Raw genomic sequence first — 21,103 nt, forward strand, 5'->3', positions numbered from 1 at the left:
AACATTTTGTGTGTACCTCTACTCTTTTACTTTGCAGATTGAATTGCATCTATTTCCCTCACTGAACTGGGAACTCTTTTTTTTTTTTTTTTGACGTGGAGTTTCACTCTTGTTGCCCAGACTGGAGTGCAATGGCACAATCTCAGCTCACTGCAACCTCCGCCTCCCTGGTTCAAGCTGTTCTCCTGTCTCAGCCTCCTGAATAGCTGGGATTATAAGCATGCACCACCACGCCCGGCTAATTTTATGTCTTTTTGGTAGAGACGGGGGTTTCACCATGTTGGTCAGGCTGGTCTTGAACTTCTGACCTCAGATGATCCACCTGCCTTGGCCTCCCAAAATGCTGGGATTACAGGCATGAGCCCCTGCGCCCGATCATCATTCTTTTTCTTAATAGTAGAAGTAGATTAGTGGTCAAGACATGTTTCATCTGTAGGTAAGTGTGGAACATTTTTGTTCCACATATCTAAGGTGATAAAATCCTGATCAAGAATTATGAGATACCAAAATTCACATTGTTTGTATCAGGAAGTTCATTTATTAATTTTCAGGGAAAATATTTCTTCCTGGTATATACCTTTTAAAGAAACTAAAGATTTAGAAATTATTGGTGCATGTTCATTAATTTATTTACTAATAATTGAGAAAATATTTTTTGAATGTGTATCATATACTAGACACTGCTTTAAGAACAAGAAATGTTTATCTACCTCTTAGGGGCTCAAAGCCAATTAGTAGGGGAAAACACATCAACAAATAATTAGAGCGTAGTTTAGTGGTACCATGGCTTCTGTCACCTCTGCTAGGCACGAAAGGAGGTATGTAGAAATATAGGAGAAGTATATATACATACAAAGTTCTATAGAAACAAAGCAGAGAAGGTCTGGGCAAATGTGGTCTTTATGATATTGGCTTTCAGGCTTTGTCTGCAGATCCCAGTACAGTCACTTTGTGAACAGAGCTGGACCACAGTAAGCATTTGATGAATCTAGGCTCTGTGCCCCATTTATACCTAGTTTTCCTAGGGTTCACCCTGGTTCCTGCTAGGTCTTCTGGTGAACTGAGAGAGGAGGTATCTTCTAATAGAGTGAAGATCCTAGGATCCTCTTACTATTCTGGCTGAATTTGAGGAGAGAGAGGTCAAGAGCAGGATTCCCAAAAGAGGGAGCCAAAGATACAAAAGTCCTCCTAGTTCTATTTATAGCACTTTCACTCTTCCCACCTATGATGCTGGAGGCCTGGTTGTACCACTGGAGTCCATTTAACCCTTAACTTGTATCAATACTTCTTCTGGGGTGAAATTATAGGGGAGCTTGAAATCTCTGAGGTTAGCTGCTGCTTAAGCTTTGAGAACCTGATAAAAACTATTGACCTTCTCTCCAGAAAGATGTACTTGCATATTTCTCATACCTACTAAAACCTATCAAGGAACCCAGGTAAAGAATCCTGATCTAAATGTTAAAGGGGTGGTTCTTTACCTTTTTTTTTCCACATCATGACATCCATAGAAATAATATTTGTACAGCACACTGGGATAAATTAAAGGGGATTTGGAGGCAACTAATTACATGGGACTTGGTGGAAAAAAATGGTTTTCTTTATATTACTTACTTTTAATGAGAAAATAAACATATTAAGGATGACACTAAATACTGAATTTGTATACGTTTCCAAATAAAGTTATCTAAAAATTTAATGAAAAACCTGACATTGCTTCTCTAAACATAACTTTTTTTATACAGGATTTTATTATTGAAATGACTGCATGCAGTTCTTGAATGAGACAGTTTAACAGTGATCTCTTCAAATTCTTGGTGGTCATTATTGATGAGAACTTAGTTCATACAAGTAGGTGATAAAAGAAAAACTTTTTTTTTTGTTTGTTTTTTGAGATGGAGTCTCACTGTGTCGCCCAGGCTGCAGGCTGGAGTGCAGTGGCGCAATCTCCACTCACTGCAAGCTCCGCCTCCCGAGTTCACACCATTCTCCTGCCTCAGCCTCCCGAGTAGCTGGGACTACAGGCACCTGCCACCATGCCCGGCTAATTTTTTGTATTTTTAGTAGAGACAGGGTTTCACCATGTTAGCCAGGATGGTCTCAATCTCCTGACCTCGTGATCTGCCTGCCTCGGCCTCCCAAAGTGCTGGGATTACAGGCGTGAGCCATGGCGCCCGGCCAAAAAAAACTTTTAAACAATTTTCACAACAATTCAAAATTTACAAGTATAAATTATAATTGATAATATATCCACATTATCATAGGGTATTTCCTCATTACATTTGCCAATGGGAATTTCCCCACCTACCCAAACACTTTTCATGTCAAGCATCTATTGCAAAATATTGATAACGGTCTAATTTGCAGAGTATGATTGTGTTATTGGAGCAATAATTCTGCATCTAACTCGAACATAACTAAAAGGGCACATCAGATATAAACAAAAGGAAGAATTCGATATATATAAAAAGAGAGATTGTGAGCTGAGTTCATCAGGAGTACCTAGCAGGCCTCCCTGTCTTTCCTGGCCTTATCTGAGGCTATAAGTCCTGCTCTTTTGGTACCTGGAACATCCTCCAAAGCTCAGCGTTTATGATAGACAGCAATGTGTACTACAATTGTCTTGTGAAAGTGATGACCTGGTGGTAGAATACTCCTTGGCTTTGCTTGGCAAGAACTTCATTGTGCTGTCCACCAGCAGGACCATGGGCATACTAGGGTGGGTATTCACAACCTGATTTTGGGGGGCTGCTGAGAATCTCTAGATCACACTGCTTCTTGCCAGGAGTGAATTACCTAGATGTATCAACCACTCCAGTTCTTTTAAGTAACTCCTCAGGCTGAATAGATCCCTATCTTGCAATATGTCTGAAACTCATTCATTGCATACCAAATGAAGTGTTTCACTTAAAAGATTATGGCTTATATAGCTAAGCTTAAGAGAGAGCAAAAAAAAAAAAAAAAAAGAGAGAGAGAGAGACAAGAAATCATGGTCCTAACCTTGATAATCCAATCCCTTATATTTGAAACAACTCAGGCATAATTATAAGTATAAATTAATATAGCACAGATATATAAGAGCTGAGAGCAACTGCAGTTATTATTGAGTCATGTGTTGCCTTCACTTGGTTGCATTTTTTCTTAAGTTTTATAAAAACTTTAACTTTTACTAACTTCATTTAACTGTGTCCTAACAGGAGATAGAAACCACACCAGCTTGGGTGGGGTGCAGTGCCTCATGCCTGTAATTCCAGCACTTTGGGAGGCTGAGGCAGGAGGATTGCATAAGAATAGGAATTTGAGAGCAGCCTGGGCAACATAGTGAGACCTTATCTCTCCAAAAAATACCAAAATTAGCCGGCTGTGGTGGTACACACCTGCAGTCCTAGCTACTTAGGGGTCTGAGGTGGGAGGATTGCTTGAGCCCAGGGTATTGAGGTTGCAGTGAGCTATGATTATGCCATTATACTCCAGCCTGCGTGACAGAGCAAGACCTTGTCTCAAAAAAAAAAAAACCAGAAACTCTACCAGTTATTTGCCAAGAAATTTAACAATGAATTAATTACTAGATATAAAGTTATTAAGTAGGTAACTTTTTTAGAGAAATCTAAGGTATCACAGAGGTGAGTAATACCTCCCACCTTAAGGGCTAGAAAACAAAAAACAAAGAATCAAAGGGAAAAATTTAGAAATTTAGAGGATTGGCCCCACAGAGCTAAAACTAAGGTCTCTGAGGAGAAAGTGCTGCTCAGCTGGTGTTAGTGCCTCTGAGCTTAGAGGAGGGGCTTCATGGCACCCAGGGTTCTGGGACACAGACTTCTGAAGCCAGATCACTGGCTGGCTGGTGGTAGTGCCTTAGAGTAATGAAAATTATAGAACTGTAGAAAAACTACTACACACTGGATTCAGCTGTTGCTTCAAAAAGGAAATGCTGCTACCAGAATGAAGAAGCATTACTAGGTGAAGGACACAGGAACCAAAAGACCACAAGAAGCAGTCAGCAGATAGACAGGAAGGAGCAAGTCTTTTGTCTTTCCTTCGGGTGTGGGATGTCCCTCTGGTGCCCCCAGTTAACACAGTATAACAAAGCCAGCTGGCGAGGCAAAGAAATGTGATTTTCAGGGTCTCAGCTTTAGCAACAAAGAAGAGTAAAAATGGGTGAATTTGGAGATCAGACAATAATTTAATAACTGGCACTTGATTGATGTGGAAATTGATGCCAGAATGGAATTTATCTCCCATCCTCTGGTTTGCATATATCTCTTAAAGACAGTTAAAGACCTTGCTACTTCCTGCTTCTCAGATACACTCAGCATACTTTCATCAATGTGATGCAGACTGGGAAGTCAAGATGCTCAATATCTCTGTGGACTACATTATGGCAGGGAGCTAGAGAAATGATGTAGCCCTGAGGCAAGACTGTGAAGGGATATTGTTGGCCCTGCCAAGTAAAACCAAACTGCTTCAGGTGTTTCTTGCCAATTTATATGGAGAAATAAGCCTTTTCTAGGACAATAGCTACATACCAGGTGCCAAGGGCTGTGTTGATTTGCTTCAATAAAGATACTACATATGGAAGAGGAGGTGCAAGTGGAGGCATAATCTGATAAAATTTACAGTAATCCACAGTCATTCTCCAAGATCCATCCATCTTCTTCTTCGCAGGCCAAACAGACAAGTTAAATTGATGTGAGGTAGCTTTCATCACTCCTGCTTCTTTTTTTTTTTTTTTTTTTTTGAGACGGAGTTTCCATTGCCTAGGCTGGAGTGCAGTGGCATGATCTTGGCTCACTGCAACCTCAGCCTCCCAGGTTCAAGCGATTCTCCCACCTCAGCCTCCCGAGTAGCTGGGATTTCAGGCATGTGCCACCACGCCCGGCTAATTTTCATATTTTTAGTAGAGACGGGATTTCACCGTGTTGACCAGGCTGGTATCAAACTCCTGACCTCAGGATATCCACCCGCCTCGGCCTGCCAAAGTGCTAGGATTACAGGTGTGAGACACTGTGCCCAGCCTCACTCCTGCTTCTTTCAGATCTTTATTGGTGTCATTAATCTCTGTAATCCCCCATCCCCGCAACCCCAAGGAAGCAATATTTTTGTTTACGGTCCTGGTGTGTTTGGAGGGGGTTTGAGAGGAGGTTTTCAAAGGCTTCAACTTGGCCCTTCCTACTATAATAGTCCTTATTCCAGAGTCAGAGAACTGATATAGAGATCCTGCCAGTTACCAGTATCTCTGTTCTAATTATATATTCAGGGACTGATGAAATCACCACAGGGTGGTTCTGTGGCCCTACTAAACCACTGTGATTCAAACTTGAGTTAAGACTCCATCTGACCACCACAAACCCCCACTTAACCTTATGGACTGAAGTGGTATTTTGGATCCCCAGGATTAACATCAGTTTAGAATTAGTGTTTAGATATCTCTGAAAAACCTGAATATTCCTTTTCCCTAGCACAAAGTCATTTTAGGAAATGGCCACCAATCTCTGTGGAAAAGACTTAGAGGAAGATTTTTCAGTATATTCTAGTGGCAATGCTACAGAGCTCTTTCTCAAAGGGACCCACAATTCAACTGGGTGGGAGGTTGGAATTCTCCATTGTGGTGACTAAAATTATATTTTTGGCCCTCATACAGGCAGACCTTGGAGATATTTTGGGTTTGGTTCCAGACCACTACAATAAAGAGAACATCACAATAAAGTGGTCACATGAAGTTTTGGTTTCCCAACGCATATATAAAAGGTGTATTTATCCTATAGTCTATTAAGTGTGCAGTAGCATTATGTCTAAAATATGTGCATACCTTAATTTAAAAATACTTTTTTTTGCTAAAAAATGCCAACAATCATATGAGCCTTTACCCACTCAAAATCTTTTTAAGGATGGAGGATCTTGCTTCGATGTTGATAGCTGATGACTGATCAGAGTAGTGGTTGCTGAAGGCTGGCGTGGCTGTGTGAATATCTTAAATTAAGACAATTGAGTTTGCTACATTGATTGACTCTTCCTGTCATGAATAATTTCTCTGTAACATTCGATGCTGTTTGATAACTTTTTACCCACAGTGGAACTTCTTTCAAAATTAGAGTCAGTCCTGTCAAATCCTACCACTGCTTTATCAACTAAGTTTATGTAGTATTCTAAATCCTTTGTTGTCATTTCAATGATGTTCACAGTGTCTTCACCAGGAGTGATTCCATCTCAAGAAACTGCTTTCTTTGCCTATCTGTAAGAAGACACTCCTCATTCATTCAAGTTTTATCATGAGATTGCAGCAATTCAGTCACATCTTCAGGCCTCATTTCTAATTCTAGTTCTCTTGCTATTTCCATTACATCCGCAGTTACTTTCTCCACTGAAGTCCTGGGGCCCTCAAAATCATCCATGAGGATGGGAATCAACTTCTTCCAAACTCTGTTAATGCTGATCAATTTTGACTTCCTTCCATGAATCACAGATGTTCTTAATGACATCTAGAATGGTGAATCCTTTCAAGAAAGTTTTCAATTTACTTTGCCCAAATCCATCAGAATAATCACTATCTATGGAAGCTATAGCCTTATGAAATGTATTTCTTAAATAAGACTTGAAAGTTTGAAATTGGTCTTTGATCCATGGGCTGCAGAATGGATTCTATGTTGGCAGGCATGGGAACATTAATTACCTTGTACATTTCCATCAGAGCTCTTAGATGACCAAGTGTATTGTTAGTGAACAGTAATATTTTGAAAGGAATCAATTTTCCTGAGCAGTAGATCTCAAAGGTGTATTTAAAATATTCCATAAACCATACTGTAAACAGATGTGCTGTCATCCAGACTTTGTTGTTCCATTTATAGAGTACAGGCAGAATAGATTCAGCATAATTCTTAAGGGTTAGGATTTTTGAAATGATAAATGAGAATTCTTTTCACTTTAAAGTCACCAACTGCATTAGCCCCAAACAAGAGAGTCAGACTGTCCTTTGAAGCTTTGAAGCCAGACGTTGACTTCTCTCCAGCTATGAAATCCTAGATAGCATCTTCTTCCAATAGAAAGCTGTTTTGTCTGCATGGAAAATCCATTGTTTAGTGTAGCCACCTTCATTGCTGATCTTAGTTAAATCTTTTGGATAACTTGCTGCAACTTCTACATCAGCACGTGCAGCTTCACCTTGCACTATTAAGTTATGGAAATGTCTTCTTTCCTTAAACCCCATGAATCAACTTCTGCTAGTTTTCAGCTTTTTCCTCTGCAGCTTTCTCACCTCTCTTAGCCTTCACAGAATAGAAGAGAAGTTAGGGCCTTGCTCTGGATTGGGCTTTGGCTTAAGGGAATGTTGTAGCTGATTTGATCTTCTATCCAGACCACTAACAGTTTCTCCATATCAGCATATCTGCTATATGAATTCTTCAAACACTTTTTGAACCTGGAGTGTTTGTTCCTTCTGCTTCAAATATCCTTGTTCCTTTGTTCCTTCTGCCTCAAATATCCTTTCCCCCTCCTTTACACAAAACTTTCTTACTAGTCTTTTACTATCCAGCTTCCTCTGTGAGAACATCCATAACTACCCTGGGAAAATTAATTGCTTATTTCTTTGTTCCTTAACATTTTGTGTGTACCTCTACTCTTTTACTTTGCAGATTGAATTGCATCTATTTCCCTCACTGAACTGGGAACTCTTTTTTTTTTTTTTTTGAGACAGAGTTTCGCTCTTGTTGCCCAGGCTGGAGTGCAAATGGCATGATCTCGGTTCACTGCAACCTCTGCCTCCCAGGTTCAAGAGATTCTCCTGCCTCAGCCTCCTGAGCAGCTGGGATCACAGGCACCTGCCAACACACCCAGCTACTTTTTTGTATTTTTAGTAGAGACAGGGTTTCACTATGTTGGCCAGGCTGGTCTTGAACTCCTGACCTCAGGTGATCCACCCGCCTTGGCCTCCTAAAGTGCAGGGATTACAGGCGTGAACCACTGCACCCGGCCTAAACTGGAAACTCTTCAAGGCAGGTCATGTTAATCCTTTTAAGCCCCAACATTTGCCTGCATATAGAAAGGCTTATTGAGTTGAATGTATCTGAATGCATGCAAACCAAATAGATTTTAAAAGAAACGGAAGGAAGCTTCTCAGCAATTTCAGGAGATGGACACCATAAGCAAAGAAATGAGGCTGTTGAGAATATACAGTTGGGAGCTATCACATACATTTATTTTCTATTATTTATTAAGTGCTTCAAAAAGGCTTTGAGGCAGCTATTTTTAAATGTTGGAAATTCTTCTCTCCAAAGGCAGTACTTTTGGTTTATTTAGCTAGAACATGTGTTATGTTGATAAAAAGAAAAGGGAATACGTTAGAGCATTAGATACATACTATTTCAAATTAGAGTATCTAGACTGTAACTGTCCTGGAGGCAGAGACTGTGTGAATATAATTTACTCTTTACACAACACCTAGCTCATATATACATAAACTCTTAAATGATTTTTGGCATGGCAGTGATTTAATAATCTGTGAATCTACAGTCATTTGCAGTAAAGTGGGGATCTGGTAATTATTTAATACTTCAATATGAATAAATAAACCAGATAAGTCACATTCTTCTGGAATTCTCCCTTGCCAAAAAAAATGCTTTTTGAGATATTATTATTCTGTTCTCTATCTACCTTTCTTGCATGAATAGGTAGCCCTAAAAGTTTCGCTTTACCTCACCTTGTTATCTCAAAAATTAATGAGGATGACAATCATGTTAGAAAATGCAATTGCATTACTGTTGTTGTTGTTGTTGTTGTTTTAATGATAGTAGCGATGATTACTATGGTGAGTTTTCTTGTTTCCCTGAGCAATGATCTAGCTTTGGTCAGTAGCAACAGCCATAACAGTAATACAGTTGGAAAAGTTCAGCAGTTGAGAATTTATCATTCAATAGAATTGTGGAGTGAGGTGAGGGCAGGAGTGAGGGAGATTTTTTAACTCACAGAGTACTTTGTGATGTTTATTAATATTTCTTTCTTTTTGTTATTAATACTGGTCTAGTAATATTCTTCTGTACCATTTGGTGATACCTTTTGGAGTCCAGATGAATGAGTCAACATCTCAAGAGGAAGTCAGACCTGATCAGGTTCTTGTCCTACATAGGTTTATTACATTTATGAGAAGATTTGAGATTCACATTCTTGGGAAAATTGAGATGCAATATCATAGTCTATCATGTAATTATTTCTCTTTTTGGTTGAAGTATTCTGCATCAGGTTTTGACAGAAATGCTGAAAAGGGGGTCAAAATAACAGTTGAGTCATGGTGACCTGCTTCTAGTTGGTTGGCATTCCTTGATTATATATAAAAGTCTGTTATTGTTTGAATTTGTTGATACAACTACTTTGTGTAATGTTATTTGGCATGATATTTACTCATTATGTGAAATTTTTAAAAGTTAAAAGCTTACTGTATTAAAGTATAAGACAGTAGTTTAATCCACAGCTCTTTTTGGATGCCATTTACTAACACTGTTTCCATTTCAGGAAAATGGAAAAGACAAAAAGAGGAAATGGAGCTCAACTGAAGTGAAAGAGCTTCATGAGGTAGAGTTGGCATGAATAAATCAGATATTAATGCTGGAGAATAAACTAGATAAATCAATTTTCTTATGGTAAAAGAAAAGATGTGGGTGTTCAAAAAGATAAGTAAAATTGCAAAAGGAAAAGGACAAACTCATGTTGATTATTAAGCTGATTCATTTGAGTAAGTTGTGGGAAACTTCCATAGACAGGTAAATTATTTGTGAAGAGCTGTTATAAATTACAGATAAATAAAGAATGCTTTCTAAAGTCACCCTAAAAACTGTAACCACCAGCTTTTAGGATCACTTTACTATAATGCTGAAAATGTAATTTCCAGGTTAATCATTTAAGTAACTTTGTGTTTAAATAAATACAAGGCTACAATAAAGAAAAACATTTCATAGAAAAGGGGAGGCAATTGAAAATAGTCCTATAGATTCACAAGTGAGTTGACTAATGTGGGTTTGTTTTTTAAATATCCTACTCATTGTCGATGGCTGACACCTGTAATCCCAGCACTTTGGGAGACCAAGGTGGATCACTTGAGGTCAGGAGTTTGAGACCAGACTGGCCAACATGGCGAAACTCCATCTCTACTAATAATACAAAAATTATCCGGGCATGGTGGTGCATGCCTGTAATCCTAGCTACTTGGAAGGCCAAGGCACGAGAATCACTTTGACTCAGGAGGTGGAGGTTGCAGTGAGCTGAGATTGTGCCACTGCACTCCAGCCTGGGCAAGGGTGAAACTGTGTCTCAAAAAAAAAAAAAAAAAAAAAAATCCTATTGTCAGATTTTTAAAGTACATTAGCATGTATACAAAAACTATTTTGTTGCTATTCATAAAATTAATCCTTTATTTCCTCAATTAAGATGAAATGCTTTTTCTTTTTGCCACAAATACAGAAAGTGATTCTAGTAGTAAAACAGTAGCATTTCCAAAGGTCTGATTTCCCTATGCTATGGTTTCAAATTATGTTTCTATAAAGTGTAGTATAATTCAAGAATTAATGTCATCTAAAATGATTCCTAGCATATTACTTTGTTAGTAATAGGAAGATGTGATGACATTTTGAACCAACACATTTTATCTTGTAAATGCAGAAAATACACAGTGATTACCTCTTTGCTTCTAATATACAACATTATATCCCAGAAAAATTAACTAGGGATGTTTGATTAACTCTTACAAAGCAATTAACTTTCCTTTACTTGGAATAATTTATACAACTTTGTGGAAAATCAAGTCACATTGAAATTGGTGATTTTTTTCCTCTTTTCAAAGACTTTACAGAGTGTGCCAGACGTTCCTATAAAAGAGGCCACTAACAATGTGGTGGAGAAAGCAACGGATGAAATCAAATCCCAAGGTAGAGAACTAGCCTTTCTCTTATACAATAGAATCTAAAACTGGCCAGGCGTGGTGGTTCACGCCTGTAATCCCAGCACTTTGTGAGGCCAAGGCGGGTGGATCACCTGAGGTCAGGAGTTCAAGACCAACCTGGCCAACATGGTGAAACCCCTTCTCTTCTAAAAATACAAAAAATTAGCTGGGTGTGGTGGTGGGCGCCTGTAATCCCAGCTACTCTGGAGGCTGAGGCAGGAGAATCAAGTGAACCTGGGAGGCAGGGGTTGCAGTGAGCTGAGATCGTCGATTGCACTCCAGCCTGGGTGACAGAGCGAAACTCCATCTCAAAAAAACAAAAATCTAAAACTATCTTTAAAATTTTACTGGGGATGCATTATTCAAGATTTTGCATTTTAAAGACATAATTTCAGGGGATATTTTATTTTATTTTTATTTTTTAGAGATGGGTCTTGCCCTGTCACCCAGACTGAAGTTCACTGACATGATCATACTTCACTGCAGACTCAAAGTCCTGGGTTCAAGTGATCCTCCCACCTCAGCCTCCAGAGTTACTGGGACTGTGGGTGCACACTACTTCACCCAGCTAGTTTTTTAATTTTTGTTTTTGTAGAGACAAGGTCTTGCTATGTTGCCTGGGCTGGTCTCAATCTCCTGAACTCAGGCGATCCTCCTGTCTCAGCCTCCAGAGTCAGTGAGATTGTAGGCCAGAAGGTATTTTAAATGCAGTTTGGGAAATAATTTAAAATGTATTTCATTCACCTTCTATTAATGCTTTTGCGGCAATTTATGATTATTCATCTTGTACTTAAAGAGAAAATTTATGTAAGAAAACTGACTGACATCTAGCAGGCAACCCACTAATACAATAATAAAACGAATAACTCCAGTGATTTCGGATGCTTATTGTCCTTGGCCCTGTTTATTGTTTTTGTTTTTGGTTTCTTTTGGTGGTTTTTTGTTTTTTGTTTTTTTTTTTTCCCAAGACGGAGTGTCACTCTTGTTGCCCAGGGTGGAGTGCAATGGCGCGATCTCGCTTCACCACAACCTCTCTGCCTCCTGGGTTTAAGCAATTCTCCTGCCTCAGCCTCCCGAGTAGCTGGGATTACAGGCATGTGCCACCACGCCTGGCTAAGTTTGTATATTTAATAGAGACGGGGGTTTCCTAATGTTGGCCAGGCTGATCTCGAACTCCCAACCTCAGGTGATCCGCCCACCTTGGCCTCCCAAAGTGCTGGGATTACAAGCATGAGCCACTGTGCCTGGTCTACCCTGTTTATTGTTTTTACACTTGTACTTGACCACATATTTATTCTATTTGATCCAAAGCTTGACTACTAGCCCCATCCTTAACCCAAATTCCACATAATTATGCAGATTGAAAATTTATAGGACTAAAAAGGCTTCAAAAAAGTAGATAAGACATTCATCTCTTTCATTACAGCTCTTTTAACTCCAAATACTTAGTGAAATCCCATACCACCAGAAATTCTGTACAGTGTTTAAAATTTAACAATTTTACTGTAATTTTTCTTCAATTTACAAGAAAATATTTGCAAACTGTGTATCCAACAAATAACTAATATCCAGAATCTACAAGGAACTCAAACAAATCAGCAAGAAAAATAAAACAAAAAACGATTATCCCATAAAAAGTGGGCAAATGACATGAACAGACATTTCTCAAAAGAATATATACAAATGGCCAATGAACATGTGAAAAGGGGCTGAACATCACTAATCATCAGGGAAATGCAAATTAAAACCACAATGAAATACTACCTTACTCCTGCAAGAATGATCATTATTAAAATGTCAAAAAACAATAGATGTTAGCATGGATATGGTGAAAAGGGAATGCTTGTACACTGCTGGTGGGAATGTAAATTAGTATAACCTTTATGGAAAAGAGTATGGAAATTTCTCTTTTTTTTTATTTTTTTAGATGAAATCTCGCTCTGTTGCCCAGGCTGGAGTGCAGTGACACGATCTTGGCTCACTGCAAGCTCCGCCTCCCGGGTTCACGCCATTCTCCTGCCTCAGCCTCCTGAGTAGCTGGGACTACAGGCGCCCACCACTGCGCCCGGCTAATTTTTTCTATTTTTTAGTAGAGACGGGGTTTCACTGTGTTAGCCAGGATGGTCTCGATCTCCTGACCTCATGATCTGCCTGCCTCGGCCTCCCAACGTGCTGGGATTACAGGCGTGAGCCACCGCGCCCAACTGAGTATGGAAATTTCTTAAAGAACTAAAGGTAGATCTACCATTCAATCCAGCAGCCCCACTACTGGGTATCTACCCAAAATAAAATAAGTCATTATATTAAAAAGACACCTGCATGTATATGTTTATTGCCGCACAATTCACAGTTGCAAAGATATGGAACCAACCTAAGTGCCCACCAACCAATGAGTTTGGATAAAGAGCACTTTGGGAGGTTGAGGTGAGCAGATCACAAGGTCAAGAGATTGAGACCATCCTGGCCAACATGGGGAAATGCCATCTCTACTAAAAATACAAAAATTAGCTAGGTGTGGTGGCAGGTGCCGGTAGTCCCAGCTACTTGGGAGGCTGAGGCAAGAGAATGGTGTAAACCCAGGAGGCAGAGGTTGCAGTGAGCCGAGATCATGCCACTGCACTCCAGCCTGGCAACAGAGTGAGACTCCGTCTCAAAAAAAAAAAAAAAAAGAAAAAGAAAATGTGGTATATATACACCATGGAATACTACTCAGCCATAAAAAGAAGGATGAAATAATATCTTTTGCAGCAACTTGGATGGAGCTGAAGGCCATTATTCTAAGTGAAGTAACTCAAGAATGGAAAGCCAAATACCATATGTTCTCACTTAGAAGTGGTAACTAAGCTATGAGTATGCAAAAGCATGCAGAGTGATATAATTGGCTGTGGAGACTCAGAAGCGGGAGGGTAGAAGGAGGGGTAAGGGATTTAAAAAAACTACATATTGGGTACAATGTACACTACTCAGGTGACAGGTGCACTAAAATCTCAGACACCACCACTATACAATTTATCCATGTAACCAAAAATCACTGTATCCCTGAAAATTAAAAAAAAAAAAAAATTTAAAGAACCAAACTTTCCAACACTTATTCTGTCTTTCTTATAAACTTAGTACTGTTTTCACAGCTTCACTAACTTCTAAAAAAATTTTCTTCCTGGCAAGTGTTTACTTGTCCTCTTCTACCTGTCCCCACCTCCTGTTTTTCTGATTTTACTTCCTTTTTTGTTTTCTTTTTTTCAAGACAGAGTTTCTGTCGCCCAGGCTGGAGTGCAGTGGCCGATCTCATCTCACTGCAAGCTCCGCCTCCTGGGTTTACGCCATTCTCCTGCCTCAGCCTCCCCAGCAGCTGGGACTACAGGCGCCGGCCACCTCGCCCAGCTACTTTTTTGTATTTTTTAGTAGAGACGGGGTTTCACCGTGTTAGCCAGGATGCTCTGAATCTCCTGACCTCGTGATCCGCCCATCTCGGCCTCCCAAAGTGCTGGGATTACAGGCGTGAGCCACCGCGCCCAGCCTGATTTTACTTCCTTATACCAAACATCTACCACCAACACTGCATACATATACTTTGCCTTTACCTTAATCACTTGGACCAGGTTTATAAATTAACTCATTCATTTTATTTTATTTTATTTTTTGAGATGGAGTCTTGCTCTGTCATCCAGGCTGGAGTGCAGTGGCACAATCTCAGCTCACTGCAACCTCCGCCTCCCGAGTTCAAACGATTCTCATGCCTCAGCCTCCCAAGTAGCTGGGATTGCAGCCGCCTGCCACTACACCCATCTAATTTTTGTATTTTTAGTAGAGACAGTTTCACCATGTTGGCCAGGCTGGTCTCGAACTCCTGACCTCAGCTGATCCACCCACCTTGACCTCCCAAAGTGCTGGGATTACAGGCTTGAGCCACCATGCCTGGCCTAAATTAACTCATTCATTTTAAAGATGCCAGACACAATTTTGATCTAGGTAATTTGTTATACATTTAATTAGGTGTTCACTTTAATTAGTTTGTGGCCACATTTGCACCTACAAAACTGTACATACGTGTTCCATTAGGTAATGTATCACCTCCCAGAAAACACATCAAGCAAGAGTTTGTGGTCTTTCCTCTTCTTGTACTTTCCATTTCTCTTATTGCTTTTCAATGTATGGTAGAGAGAAATGTGTTTTGTTTAAAACTATTTATCCCAGTATATGATATATACTGAAAACATTGCAGTTGCTTATTCTGATATCATACGCAATGCAGTGTACTTATTTATTAAATGATCAGTCACTATTAAAACTTTTTATTCTAAATCCCTCATTTGTGAATGTATGTGTATATGTGGGTATATACAAAGTAGGAAGAGGAACTGTTACTGCAATTTCAACAGGTCAAAGGAAGTGTCTTCATCCTTGTTACATACTTGTCAAAATTAAAGTCATATTACCTTGATAAGCAGCTCTCAACATGCACTCAAATACATATCGTTGCGTAGAAAATACTGTGGTTAAATGTATCATGTCAGTTCCTCATTTCTTTACCCTTTTTTTCTACTTTTCAGACTGAGCTTAACTTGCATTTTGAGAATTTTTTCAATTATCAGTTTGCTCAGTTCTATTCTTATTACACAACCCTAAGATTAACAATGTTTTGTAGGAAACTGCCTTTTCCTTTACCTATTGAATTTTAATTCCGGTGGTGTTTAGTAGTACTTCTTTACCTCCTTCCTTTGCAGTAGTCATTCTACATCATGTGCCAATGTTAAGAAATCCTGATAATAAGGACAAAGCAACTGAGTTTCAAACAGGGCCTGTGTTTAAAGAAAACATCATACAGCTTAAGTAGCCCTGCTGGGTCAATTTTCACCAGTTTAATCAGCAGCCAGACCCACTAATGTTATATGCCTCCTTGTGAAGAAAGAGCCTGCTAAGGCTTATTACAATATGAATTATAATTCATTCCTATTTATATCCTTAAATAGGCTTTGTACTGAGGCTCTGCCCAGCAGTGGGCCATACACTGAGAGCAGAAAATAATAAAGGTCACTTATAAGGCTAGACTTTTCAAAATATGTATAAGGAATTCTTTTGTGTCCCTACTTATTTAGTTGAAAGCATTTATACCCATAGTGCCTGGATAGTTCTTTTTATATTAGAAGGTAGACCACTAGAGTGGTGAAGATGTACATATTGGGGGCAGAGCTTAAAAGGCTCTTGATTCTTGAAAAAGTTTAGGAAGATGATCCTGAAAAAGAATTCCAGTGCCTGGCACACAGTGAGAAATTAATAGTTATTTATTGAGTGAGTATATAAATGAATAAATCAATCAATCTTAAAAGGTTTAGGATGTCCAACCAGAGACCTGTGAAAAAATCCAGTACCTCTCTGAAATTATTCAATTAAACCTCTGAATTCAATTGCCCTTGGGGCAGTGCTGTAATTTGTGATCCATGAATTCAGAGTTCACTCAGTCAAAAGACAGCTTCAGATAGGCTTGTTCAGAATCCTGATTTATTGACCCTGCTGTTGCTGTGCTTCTTTTTCTTGTTTTCATGGTTCTAAGAGAGAAGTGTTTAACTACAGTGGTAACCAAACACATGTCTACTTCCATTCTGTACATCAGTGGGGACAATGCAAGCACTAGGATTATTGCTTAGCAACCTATAATAGCCAAGTACACTAGAAGAGCACTACCAGGCTGCAATGAAGATGGAGAGTGCCCTAGTTCATGTGTGAGTTTACTAATGAGCCATGGCAGATAGGTAGATATTAAGTTGCCATATATCCTTAATGCAGGAGGAGGAATTGTCTGCCTTGGGTTATGGAAGACAGGTTAAAAGGAAAGAGTACAGTTGACTCTTGGACAATACGGTGTGAATTGCATGGGTCCACTTATACACAGATTTTCTTCCACCTCTGCCACTCCAAAACAGCAAGATCAACCCTTCCTCTTCCTCCTCTCCTCAGTCTATTGAACATGAGGACAATGAGAATGAAAACATTTATGATGATCCACTTCCGCTTAATGAATAGTAAATATATTTTATCTTCCTTATGATTTCCTTCCTTCGTTTCTTCCTTCCTTTTCTCCCTTCCTTTCTCCTTCCTTCCTTCCTTCCCTTCTTCCTTCCTTCCTTCCTTCCTTTCTTCCCTCTCTCTCTCCCTCCTTCCTTCCTCCTCCCCCCAACCTCTCTCTTTCTTTTTTTTTTAAAAAATAGATACAGGGTCTCATTCTGTTGCCTAAGCTAGAATATAGTGGTGCAATCATAGCTCACTGCAGTCTCTCCCTCCTGGGCTCAAATGATCCTCCTGCCTCAGCCTCCTGAGTAGCTGGGATTACAGGCATGTACACCACACCCACCTAAGTTTTTAAATTTTTTGCAGAGACTGGGTCTTGCTGTTTTGCCCAGAGTAATCTTGAGCTCCTGGCCTCAAGTGATCATCCTGCCTCAGCCTCCCAAAGTGCTGGGATTACAGATGTGAACCACTGCACCTAATCTCTTATGATTTTCTTCATAACATTTTCTTTTCTCTAGCTTACTTTATTGTAAGTATACAGTATATAATGCATATAACATACAAAATATGTGTTAATCAACTGTGCATGTTTTCAGTTAGGTTTCTGGTCAACAGTAGGCTACTACCGGTCAGATTTTGGGGGAGTTGAAAGTTATACATGGGTCTTTGTGCAGATATCGGTTCCTCTAACCCCTACATTGTTCAAGGGTCAGCTGTACATTACAACCTATAGACTTGAATGAATTCCTCCTTTTTATACTTACTTAAAAATAAAAATAAAAGCATTATATATTTATGAGCATTGTGACAAAACAGAAGGGAAATACACCTTTCCCTCTTCCCCCACCCAAAGTAGTTAATATGTTTGCAAATCCAACTTAGAGGTGAGGGGAAGTATTATATTACCCTCTTTACTTTTCCCATATTGGAATAAGAGAAGAGGCCAAGGAAGAAATCAAAACTTGGGAGAGAGATTGATAAATACTATTCACTATTAGATTTAAGACATTCTGTAGATGAAATGTTGGCTTTTCCAGGGTTTCTTCACAGACCAATTTTTCTCCTGGACAGAAAGATGGATACTATCTAAATAGGATTTAAAAGTATTCTTCAGGATATATATATATATGTTTTTGAGACAGATTCTCACTCTGTCTCCCAGGCTAGAGTGCAGTGGCGTGATCTTGGCTCACTGCAAGCTCTGCCTCCCGGGTTCACGCCATTCTCCTGCCTCAGCCTCCCGAGTAGCTGGGACCACAGATGCCTGCCGCCATGCCTGGCTAATTTTTTGTATTTTTTTTTTTTTTTTTAGTAGAGGCGGGGTTTCACCATGTTAGCCAGGATGGTCTCGATCTCCTGACCTTGTGATCTGCCCGCCTTAGCCTGCCAAAGTGCTGGGATTACAAACGTGAGCCACTGCACCCAGCCAGGATATTGGTTTTTAAACTTTTTAAAAGCAGAAAAACCTTTTTTTCAAATGAAAATTTCCTATGCTCTACAGTTATGTAAAACAAATTGAAGCATAGCCACTCCAGCTACGAATAGTACAAGGAGTTTAGAGTCCTATGGCCTTTGAAACTCCCTCTTGGGAGCCTGAGAAGCATAGTTCAAAAACCACTGCTTCACAGTAGGAACTCTTATTCTTGCAGGTGGTGACATAAATTGGTACCAGTCACTCTGGGAAATAATTTAATAATATCTCCTTAAGATGAAATGCACTTACCTATGACCCGGTGTCAATCTGTTCCTGCTGCTATAGCAAAATAGCATGAACTGGGTAATTTATGAACAGTGTAAATTTAGTGCTCACAGTTATGGAGGCTGGGAAGTCTAAGGTCAAGGCGCCAGCAAGTTTGATGTCTGGTAAGGGCCTGGTCTCTGCTTCCTAGATGGCACCTTGAACATTGTGTCCTCCAGAGGAGATGAACACTGTCCTCACATGGCAGAATAGATGGAAGGGCAAAAAAAAGGGAGGTGATTAGCTAGTTCCTTCCAGCCCTTTTAGAAAGGTACTATTAATCCATTATTGAAGGCAGAGCCCTCATGACTTAATCACTCCTCCAAAGGTACCACCTCTTAATACTATCACATTGGGTCTTAGGTTCCAACATATGAATTTTGGAGGAACACATACATTCAAACCATACCACTTACAATTGAAATCCTAGTAATATATACCAGAGAAACCCTCACATGTGGACACAAAGAGACATATGCAATAATTTTCATAACAGGATTGTCTTCATAGTAAAAAACAAAAACAACAACTGGAAATAACCCAGTCTATCTAAGAGAGAATGAATAAACACATTACAATACAGTTATATCATAAGATATTATGCAGCAGTGAAAATGAATGAACTAGACCTATACCTTTCAGTATAGATGAATTTTCCAAATACTAAGTATAAAAAAGACTGTAGAATATATATAGAATGAAATATTTTTTATGAAATTAAAAAACAAGAATAATGCTTAGATATAATAAAAAATAAGTGCATGGAAATGATAAACATGAAATTCAGAATAGTCTATCTCTCAAAGTAGCAGTCTATGGGAGGCTTTAATATATAGGTATTTTTTTTCTTAAGCTAAGAGTAGATATATGCTACTTATTATATCATCATTATACTTGCAGGTCTTTAATATTTTATAATAAGTAAGGTTAAAAAACACTACTCTAGATTATAAAGATTCTGGTCTCTTGCTATTATCATATAATATCATTTATTGAGAGTTATTAATGATTGGAGCACATCTTAATAACTACTTTCTAGTTAGGGTTAAAAATAGTGAGTTTACCTGGCCATAGCAATCAGGCAAGAGAAATAAATAAGGGGCATCCAAATAGGAAGAAAGGAAGTCAGACTATCCCTCTTTGCACACTACATGATCCTATATCTAGAAAATGCCATATTTAGCCCCAAAGCTCCTTAAGGTGATAAACAACCTCAGCAAAGTCTCAGGATACAAAATCAGTGTACAAAAGTCACTAGCATTCCTATACACCAACAATGGTCAAACCAAGAACCAAATCAGGAACACAGTCCCATTCACAATTGCCACACACACAAAAAAAATAATAAAATTCAGCTAACCAAGTGATATGGTTTGGCTTTGTCCCCACCCAAATATTGAATTGTAGCTCCCATAATTCCCATATGTCATGGGAGGGACCCAGTTAGAGGTAACTGAATTGTGGGGAGCAGGTCTTTCCCATGCTGTTCTCATGATAGTAAGTCTCACAAGATCTGATGGTCTTATAAAGGGGAGTTCCCCTGCACATGCTGTCTCTCTTATCTGCCACCATGTAAGACCTGACTTTGCTCCTCCTTTGCCTCCCACCATGACTGTGAAGCCTCTCCAGCCACCTGGAACTGTGAGTCCATTAAACTTTTTTTTTCTTTATAAATTACCCAGTCTCAGGTGTGTCTTTATTAGCAGCATGAGAACCAATACAGTAAATTGGTACCAGAAGAGGGTTGCTACTGTAAATATGCCCAGAAATGTGGAAGTGACTTTGGAACTGGGTAACAAGAAGAGGTTGGAAGTTTGTAGAGCTCAGAAGAAGTCAGAAAGATGTGGGAAAATTGGAACTTTCTAGAGACTTGTTGAATGGCTTTGGCCAAAATGCTGATAGTGATATGGACAATAAAGTTCAGGCTGATGTGGTCTCAGATGGAGATGAGGAACTTGTTGGGAACTGGAGAAAAGGTGACTCTTGCTATGTTTTAGCAAAGAGACTGGCAGCATTTTGCCCCTGCCCTAGAGATCTGTGGAACTTTAAACTTGAGAGAGATAATTTAGGGTATCTGGGGAAGAAATTTCTAAGCAGCAAAGGGTTCAAGAGGAAGCAGAGCATAAAAGTTTGAAAATTTTGCAGCCTGGCTGCTATGCAATAGTGCTATGTGTAGTACTATGCAATAAAAAAGAAAACCCCATTTTCTGGGGAGAAATTCAAGCCAGCTGCAGAAATTTGCATAAGTAACAAGGAGACACATTTTATTTTATTTATTTTTATTTTTTTAGATTATACTCTATGTTCTAGGGTACATGTGCACCATGTGCAGGTTTGTTACATATTTATACATGTGCCATGTTGGTGTGCTGCACCCATTAACTCGTCATTTACATTAGGTTTATCTCCTAATGCTATCCCTCCCCGCTCCCCCCACC

At 39.2% G+C, this 21,103-nt stretch overlaps 1 protein-coding gene across 1 annotated transcript in view; it reads left to right on the forward strand.

Moving 5' to 3' along the window:
- Positions 1-8,865: 8,865 nt before the first annotated feature.
- The window catches only part of EFCAB5 (EF-hand calcium binding domain 5), a 175,739-nt gene continuing 163,501 nt past the window's right edge, over positions 8,866-21,103 (forward strand). The window contains exons 1-3 of the mRNA XM_011940850.1: positions 8,866-9,098; positions 9,499-9,558; positions 10,823-10,907. Of these exons, the coding sequence (XP_011796240.1) occupies positions 9,057-9,098; positions 9,499-9,558; positions 10,823-10,907 (187 nt within the window). The 5' untranslated portion in view covers positions 8,866-9,056. The remainder of the gene's footprint in view (positions 9,099-9,498; positions 9,559-10,822; positions 10,908-21,103) is intronic.

The sequence above is a fragment of the Colobus angolensis genome, unplaced genomic scaffold (genome assembly GCF_000951035.1).
Source record: "Colobus angolensis palliatus isolate OR3802 unplaced genomic scaffold, Cang.pa_1.0 Scaffold193, whole genome shotgun sequence".
Taxonomy (NCBI): domain Eukaryota; kingdom Metazoa; phylum Chordata; class Mammalia; order Primates; family Cercopithecidae; genus Colobus; species Colobus angolensis.